The sequence below is a fragment of the Aegilops tauschii genome, chromosome 5 (assembly GCF_002575655.3).
Source record: "Aegilops tauschii subsp. strangulata cultivar AL8/78 chromosome 5, Aet v6.0, whole genome shotgun sequence".
Classification (NCBI taxonomy): Eukaryota; Viridiplantae; Streptophyta; class Magnoliopsida; order Poales; family Poaceae; genus Aegilops; species Aegilops tauschii.
In genome coordinates this window covers 342779627-342788556 of record NC_053039.3, presented here as the reverse complement: position 1 = coordinate 342788556, position 8930 = coordinate 342779627, and the positions used below count along the sequence as shown (strand labels likewise).

At 44.5% G+C, this 8930-nt stretch overlaps 1 protein-coding gene across 2 annotated transcripts; it reads left to right on the top strand.

Moving 5' to 3' along the window:
* The first annotated feature begins 2834 nt into the window (after positions 1-2834).
* Positions 2835-7355, top strand: LOC109769312 (hypersensitive-induced response protein-like protein 1). Of its 2 annotated transcripts, none has more exons than XM_020328063.4 (5): positions 2835-3010; positions 5471-5690; positions 6254-6374; positions 6529-6717; positions 6814-7355. In XM_020328063.4, the coding sequence occupies exons 2-5, from the start codon at positions 5502-5504 to the stop codon at positions 7176-7178; spliced, it is 864 nt and encodes a 287-aa protein (XP_020183652.1). In that variant the 5' UTR covers positions 2835-3010; positions 5471-5501; the 3' UTR covers positions 7179-7355. The 2 variants fall into 2 exon arrangements, with proteins under 2 accessions (XP_020183652.1, XP_020183653.1); XM_020328064.4 differs by having other exon boundaries at positions 2989-3146.
* Positions 7356-8930: the final 1575 nt, after the last annotated feature.

Here is an 8930-nt window from a genome sequence, read left to right as displayed (position 1 = left end):
AAGATTCCGCCCCTCGAACTGCGAAGGCAAGCGGCTCTGGTGCCTCCTTCGAAGGACAGCATTGGACGCATTTTGATCTAGACTTAAACGAAAAGCATCTGCCCTTATCCGTTGTGTCTTCGCATCCAGGGCGGCTCGTTCCGTGGCCATCCTGACATTCTCTGCCTCAAGATCTTCTCGGGCCTTGTTCACCTCGTCTGGCAGTTTTGCAACCTCGGCATTATGCTGCACTTGATTCGCCGGAGTCACCTCTGCAGCTAACATAGTCGCCAAAGCATCCAAGAGTTCGGATAAGACTTGAGTCGGTGGACGCGCAGAGCCGCTCACCCCAGCCATTGCAGCAGTGGTTGAGTCGGAAGTCATGGCCGCAACAGTTGAGGATTGTAACAGTGGTTGCGTGCCAGCCATGAAAATAGCAGCCCTGCTCGGCGACTCATAGGGCTCCGGAATACTGTCGTCATCTGAATAGCCCCCAAGCCTGTCGTCTTGCAGTTGATAGATTGACTCGGTTTCGCCGGTTGAGGACTCATCACCTGAATAGATGGTTGTCTGCCCACCAGACATATAACCTTCCTCAAGATCCTCCCCATGAACAAAGCCAACGAAAGCACGCTTCCGGGCGGGTTGGACCTTGGCGGGTTGCGCGCGCCGAGCCGTCTCAATGATGTTGGTGCAGGCGTCCGGCTTAGGCTCTGACTAGCCGATCTTGCCGATGAAGACATGAATTCCGCGAAAGGGGACCCGGTACCCGTACTCGATTGAGTTGGCCTCGGGACCCCAGCCAGCATCGTTGATGTAGATCTTGCCGCGGCGACTCTTGGTCATCCGTCCCACGGCATATCCCTTGATCCCTGAGAACCTGCCCTTCAAGAACTCGAAACCACCGTGCTCTGGCCCCACGGCGGGCACCAACTGTCGTGGTTTTGTCACGGCAGATGTCCCTGTGAAAGGACTTAGGTGTGGAGCCATCACGACGTAGGCTAGCTTGAAGGGGTTGAACGGAATAAAGGACACAAATGATTTACCCAGGTTCGGCCCCTCACAACGAGGTAAAAGCCTACGCCCTGCTTGTAGTTGTATTGCTTGAGTTTCGATTACAAGGGAGCGAATACGCTTGACCTAGTTCTCGATTGATTGTTTCTTGAGTTAACCCGCCGTCGGGTCTCGCCTTTATATGCACAGGTCGAGGTCCGGCGGCTTACAAGAGTCCGGGTCATATTACACAACGTAACCGACTCTATCTCTAAGTTACCTCGCCTTGTTAGGTAAGCTATCATCAGGCGGCTCACACCTTCGGGTCAAGAGTCACCTCCGGGTCATGGGCCTTCAACAGCCCACTTGTAAGCCTTACTGGGTCTTCATTTTATAAGTCACCAATAATATGACCCGGCCCCTCCTGGGCGGGTCATACCACGGGGTTATATCCCCAACACTAGGCCCACGGTACATTATATAAGTCGAGGCTAGGCTAGTCGATAGAGGGTTGAATCTCATATTCATTAGAACAATCTCGTAGTAGATACATGTACTCTATATCATACCCCATATCAATACAATGAAAAGCAAGACGTAGGGTATTATCTCTTCGAGAAAGCGCGAACCTGGGCAAATCACGTGTCCATGGTACCATCGCTCCAAGATGCCTAGCTTAGGACTCTACCTCGATATATGTCAGATTTAGCACAGACAAGGAGCAAGCCGAGGGAGAAGAGGAAGAGGGTGGAGAGGAGGAGTACGATGAGGATGATGGACCTCCACCCACTCAACCAACTCAAGACAAAAGGGGAAAACAACCAAAAAATCAATGGAAGAGTCCATCCCCCTTTTAGCGTCCTCGTGGCGCAACAACAACGCAAGAGACTCGCTCGAAGAGAAAAGAGGAGCGCATTGCCAAGAGGGGGAGGAAGCTGAAGTGATAGAACTATTTTCTTTGTGTTGAGCTGCGAAAGACAACTTCTTGGCTCTGTTGAACAACTTGCTATCATTGATTTTCTAAACTATTTGCTATGTTGGATATGTTGAACTATCCTTTATTTCGATGTGTGATGCAAATTATGATGTGTCAGATCCTAATTTTGATTTGCAAACTATATTATACTCTGTGATGAATTTTTTTAATTGAATAATCAAGTTTTGCTCAATGAAAATAAAAATTTAAATGGGACAGGGCCCTACCGCCATAATCCCTCGTGGTAGGGTTGTACACCCTACCGCAAAAAATACTCCCTCCATTCCATAATGTAGTGCGTAAGTGCGTATTTTCTTTAAAAGAAGTCAAACTTTGCAAACTTTGATCAAATTTATAGAAAAACTATTTATATCTACAATGCCAAATATATAACGTATGATACTACATGTTATGGTGAATCTAACGATATATGTTTGACATTCTAGATTTAAATATTTTTTGCCAAAACACTTGATCAAAGTTTATTAAGTTTAACTTTTCAAAAAATCTGTATGCAACGGTGGCAGGGTTGCACTGCCCATCGCCAGGCTTGTTGGCGATAGGGTTGCACTGCCTATCGCATAATCTTTTTCCTCCCTGGCAACGGTAGGGGGGGTCCACCATACCGCCAGACTTGTTGGTGTTAAAGTTTACCAAGCTACCGGCAGGCTCGTTTGCGGTAGGCCGTTAAGCCATGTCAGCCACACCCAACGGCGCCGTCGACTGCCGTTAACCCTATCACCATCGGCTCGCACGGTAGAAAAAGTGTCAGATCCCGATTTTTTTAAACCACAGTCAGATCTTGCTTAACTTTTTTAAAAGGATCAAAACACTGAATTTGGCGCCGGCTGACAGCAAACCGAATCCGGTAGTACTCTGTGTCAACGGCGCTAATCGCAATGATTTTCACAGTAGGTCTTGGCCCCTTCCGCTGATCCTCATCTACAGTGCCGACTATTTAGGGCCGCGGCAGCAGTGTGGGGAAACACAACAGACGCCGTCGTTGCCCCTAGCAACTCACTCGCAAGCCCACCTTTCCCCACTCTTCTCCAAGCCCCGGAGGTAAAGAACTGTGGCGACCCAAAAACCCTCATTTTTCTCTCCCTCCTTCCTCATTAAGCAGCGCTTGCTATCGTGTGAGTGAGATTTGGGCATTTCGTTGTGGTTCCTCTGCTCCAGGATTCTGCTCTGCTTCTTGGTAGGGAGGGTGCGATCTTGACGACCCAAGCGCATCGATCTCCTCCTCTGTTTTTTTCTTTTTCCGTTTTCCGTTTTGTGTTCTTGTTCTCCCTCTCTGCCTCTTCGTTTGATGTAGTAGTCTCTAGTGCCGAGTATTTGCGCGTCGTCGAGGTTCTCAACCCACACCGCCTCCCTCGCGCAATTTCCCCCTTGATTCTTTCTTCTTGCTCCGTTGCCTTTACCCTCTCTGTCTTTTTGTTTTGTTTTGTTTGAAAAAACCCTAATGTCGAGGATGGATTTTACCCTGTTTTTCTCCACACGCTGTCTCTTTCTTATGTCTGGTGCGACGCTCCAGAGTCTAGTCGTCCTCGATCTCTATCCGCTGCAATTTCCTCGTAATTATATAAAAAATTAAAAAGAATTGGAAGTTACTGCAGTTTAGTCGTTTGGACGAGAACTGTAGGTGTTTGTGTTAGTTGCTCTCAGATATCCTTTCCCTCATTGGAGTGTAGCACCAAATCTTACCCGGGTGTCTTTTCCCTAGTTTTCTCCTTACATAATCAATTAACAACTTTTTCATGGGTGCTTGCTGCCGAAATTGCTGAACTTTTTGTGTGGTATGAGTAGGATCATAGAATTTTCTGCCAATTGCTTGTCAAATCAAATTATAATGATAGCAAGAAACACACTGTCGCAGTCTTTTACTAACTTGTCAATGTCCAACTAACCCTCTTGTACGCTATTGTCTGCTGATTTGCAAAGAGCGTATACCCATTATGCATCCAAAATGTTTAAGACTCAAACATGCAAGTGGGGCATTAGTCAATGCTTAGGCTCATGTAGGCACTCCCTGATTGGTTCTGGTTTATGTCTGTACAATTGGATAATTGAGGATGATGTTGGCTGTAGCATATCCTTGCTTATATCGAAACTACTTTGCGGATGACAGATCCTGGCCGAACTTTGGACGATGGAGAATTTAACGGCGCTACCCAGTTTTGCTCTATGTATGGATGCCTTTTTTTTTATGTGACTGCTTATATATACCTCTTTCCTGCCTCATTAATCACCCCACCTTGTCAATTTGAACCTATCCTGGTACAAGCCAAGCATTCTTTCTTGTCTTGCATACTTGCATACTTCTATTGTTTGCTTTGCAGTAAACATGTTATCAAGAATTACTTTAAGATTCGATATTGTTCTATATGATGGGGTTAATATTGTTACATAGTTCTTTTGGCTTTCCTGTTTTCCAGAGTTCTAGCCAAAGCTCTTACATTTGTTGTATTATGTATGCTAGTCAGCTCTGAAACCTTGTAATGCTTATGAACGAGTAGTTGCTATTTTTTGTGTGTGGTGGGAGTGGGGCCATATAATTGTCACCAATTGCACATTAATCCATTGGAATCAATAATGATTTCAAGAAGCACAGTTGCAGTCTTTAGCATCTTACCATTGTCTAATCTACCTGTTCTGTACGTAGTTGTCTCCTTTACAAATAGCCTAAGCCATTGAAAGTGATTCATATGTTCTTAAGTTAGCTCGAATGCCCAAGTGGACGATTAGTGAATTGCTTAGGATGCGTATACGCTTGCTGATTGGTTTCATTGGTCTCCATCCAAGTGGATACACATAACAATGGGATAATTGAACAGGCTGTAGACCTGTAGTGCACCCTTGCTTATAAGGCGCATTGCATATGCCTGCCTTCCTTGTAAAGGTCCACCCTGTTTCTAATTTGGCCCTATCCTTTTACCAGCTGAGCATTTCACTTTTGCCTTGCCAATTTAAATTTCGACTCAGGCATGTTCTGTTGCATTCTTCCATTGATTGTTAGTATTGTTTTCAAGAATTGTTAGTTCTTTTGCTGTTCTGTTCTTGTGGTGTTCTACAGAAAGCTCTTATAGTTATTTATGTTCATCTCTGCAGCATTGTAATTTTGTACAAACGCATTAAATCATTTTGCTCAAGTAAGTTGGAGATCTCAGTTTTGTTCACTGAGAAAATGAAAATCAAGCATCAGTAAAGCTGGATTTAGAGTAAATAGCTTTCTTTGAGTATTTCTCTAGGTGTTTAGAGGCACAACTGTTTGTTTTGTTGGTCGATATGAGCATCATGCGACTTCTGAATGAGTTTATAAGGTGTTTGACTTTCCGCCTGTCTTGAGTCTAGGGATACTTGTTGATTTAATAATGTGTGAAAATTTGGACGGAAGCATTTATTGTCATGTAGTTGCTATTGGTGACTTATATTTGGAAAAAAGAGTTAATGGTATTATGCATATCATCATTGTAGACATATTTTTTATTACTTTGTTGATCTTATGATATATGAAATATCCAGGTGCTACCGGAAGTGATCGGAAGTCTGCAGTATGGGCAATCTGTGCTGCTGTGTTCAAGTCGACCAATCTACCGTGGCCATCAGAGAGCAGTTTGGGAAGTTTGACAGTGTGCTTGAGCCAGGATGCCACTGCCTGCCTTGGATCTTTGGGAAGCGTGTAGTTGGCCATCTCACACTCAGGTTGCAGCAGCTGGATGTGCGCTGCGAAACTAAGACAAAGGTTTATCACTATCTTAACACCCAGTTACAAAATGGATGCTTAGATGTCTTCTATTTCTGAAGAAAATGGTGCCATCTTTTTTGTCCCAACAGAAATTTTAAAGCTTAATGTCTCATCTTATAGTAGGTCTTTGTGGGCTTTAAATCACATGAATCCCTGTTTGAACAAACATTGTTTTTCCTGTTACCTTCTATGTAAAATGAACGGCACTGAAAGTTGAATATAAAATTATATTGATATAGTTAGTTACTCCCTGCAACTTCTAAATTTTAGCATTTTGGTTTGCCATCTGGATATAATCCTAAAGTGACTGCCACATGAGATTAAGAAACGTTCTCGTATAACTATACTTACTACTCCCTCCATCCCATAATATAAGAGCATTTTTGACACTAGTGTAGTGTCAAAAACGCTCTTATATTATGGGACGGAGGGAGTAATTATTAATCCTTTAGTGACCTAATCAAGTATCCAAAAGGTCACATTGCCATTGATACTGTGTTCTGTATTTTCTTCTGCTATTAAGAATTATCGTGATGTTGCTGACATGTGAAGTTCTACAGGACAATGTGTTTGTCACTGTTGTTGCATCAATTCAGTACCGACCTCTGGCTGGCAAAGAAAGCGACGCATACTACAAACTGACCAACACCAGATCCCAGATTCAGGCCTATGTTTTTGATGGTAGGATTTCTTGGAATGAGTGAAGATTTCTATATGCTGTTTCAGTAGCTTGGTATATTCATATCATCACTGATACAACTGAATGAAATTTGTTCACCATATCCCACTATTCCTCCTGTATCCACTAATTTGGGGCACTGATTGATATCTACAGTGATCAGGGCAAGTGTTCCAAAGCTCAACCTGGATGATGCTTTCGTGCAGAAGAATGATATAGCACAGGCTGTGGAGGATGAACTTGAAAAGGCTATGTCGGCATATGGCTTTGAGATCGTGCAGACCCTCATTGTCGACATCGAGCCAGATGCGCATGTCAAGCAGGCGATGAATGAGATCAATGCAGGTTATTTGCTGAAGGCCTGATGTGATGAAAGTTGGACACGTGTACTTAAATCTAGCCTCCATCATATTACTGGCATGATACTTGTGCCTTTTGCAGCTGCAAGGATGAGGGTGGCTGCAAACGAGAAGGCGGAGGCTGAGAAGATTGTCCAGATCAAGCGTGCCGAGGGTGAAGCAGAGGCCAAGTACCTGTCTGGCCTCGGTATCGCCCGCCAGCGCCAGGCCATTGTGGATGGCCTGAGGGACAGCGTCCTGGGCTTCTCAGTCAATGTGCCTGGCACCACTGCAAAGGATGTGATGGACATGGTGCTGATCACCCAGTACTTTGATACTATGAAAGAGGTCAGCGCGTCCTCCAAGTCCTCGGCGGTGTTCATCCCCCATGGCCCTGGCGCGGTGCGCGACATCGCCACGCAGATCCGCGACGGTCTTCTTCAGGGCCAGTCTGCCTCTGACAACTAAGCAGTTTGCTTCGCCTACAGTACTCTCTAATATGATGCGTGTTGTATGATTATGACTTATATGGAACCATATGTGGATCGTGGCTTAGGTCGATGTGCGGTAACAAAACCTTTAACCTATTGGGGATGCAGGATGATATAAGTGTGTTATGAAATGCTGGTGATGAACTTGATCTAATCCTTTTGCCTCGTTTATTTTGCCTTTTAGTGCTGTCAGTTGCATGTAGAATGACGGTTTAAGGTTACATACTTTTCATGGGCGATTTCTTCTGAGATGCCTTTCCTGTTTTGCGAGGGAATGTGAGGATGAATGTTCACATGATTTACTGGAATGCAGTGTGAAGATGCAGTGTTGGGAGTTGTAGCATATAGCAAGTTAGCGATGAACTAGAAACATGTACTAGCATGGTAAATTTCAAAATGTTCAGCCTTGAGCTGAATCAAATACTTAAATAATTTTCTTCCAAATAGTTGAGCTTTGAGTCCATGTTGCGGAAGGGTAGCACGTGTTGGTTTGCAACTGCGGAAGGACCACGTTGTAGCTTCGAGTCCATCTTTCGTTGTCGAACACCCGGATGTCAACCTGTGCGTGCTCTGGGATGTCAGTGGCCGCCATGGCAAGCTTGCCAGCGATAGTAGTATTTTTTTTTGAAAAGGGGACTCCCCGGCCTCTGCATCAGGTAGATGGATACGGCCACTTAGATAAATAAAATAGGTTCAACAATGTCGAAAAGTCGTAAAAGAAAACAACGTCGAGCTCACATAGACCTTGACACGAAAACAAAAAAGTCATAAAGCCACAACCGGCTGGCAGAAATAAAGGTAGGAAAACTAATTGCCTATCCTATTACATGACCGCCATCCAAACCGGTTGAATATATCCCGCGCTACCATCTCCCACCGGACAGATCCAGTAACCAAACGCTCCCTGGCCTCCGTCGGAGTGAGTAGGGACCACATACGGATCAACGCCGTAGCACGGAATACAACCTGCAAAAAATGAATAGTAGTTATACTGTTAAAAGCCAAATCATTTCTGCAGTTCCAAATTGCCCATAACAACGCACAAACTCCTACACGAATGTGTCTAGCTGTAACGGACTCTATCCCATCCAGCCACGTTCCAAATAACGACCCGACCGAACTCGGAGGAGTAATGTTAAAAGCAATTTGCACTGAGCGCCACAAAATTCTTGCCAACGGGCACTCAAAGAATAGATGCTTAATGGTTTCATCCCGATCACAGAAACTACACCTAGTAGATCCTATCCAATTGCGCTTAACCAAGTTGTCCTTTGTTAGAATGACCTGTTTATGGACAAACCACATAAACACTTTGATTTTCAAAGGAACTTTGACTTGCCAAACATGTTTGGAGTTAGGAATGACACTCGAGTTAATAACATCGATGTACATCGATTTAACGGTAAATTGTCCAGACCTAGTAAGTTTCCAACACAACTGATCGGGCTGATGTTGTAGCTGAACCTCCATCAGTCTACGCACCAGATGAAGCCAAGCTTCCCATCTATTACCAACAAGCACCCTCCTAAACTGAATATTAAGGGGGGTGGCTTGCATAATCGTTGCCACAAGCGCATCACGACGATGCACAATACCATACAGAGTTGGGTACTGTAATGCCAAAGGTGTCTTCCCAAGCCAAGTGTCCTCCCAGAAGCGAGTATCGTTACCATCGCCGACTATAAACTTAGTTCTATTAAAGAAGGCTGACTTAACTCTCATAAGCCCC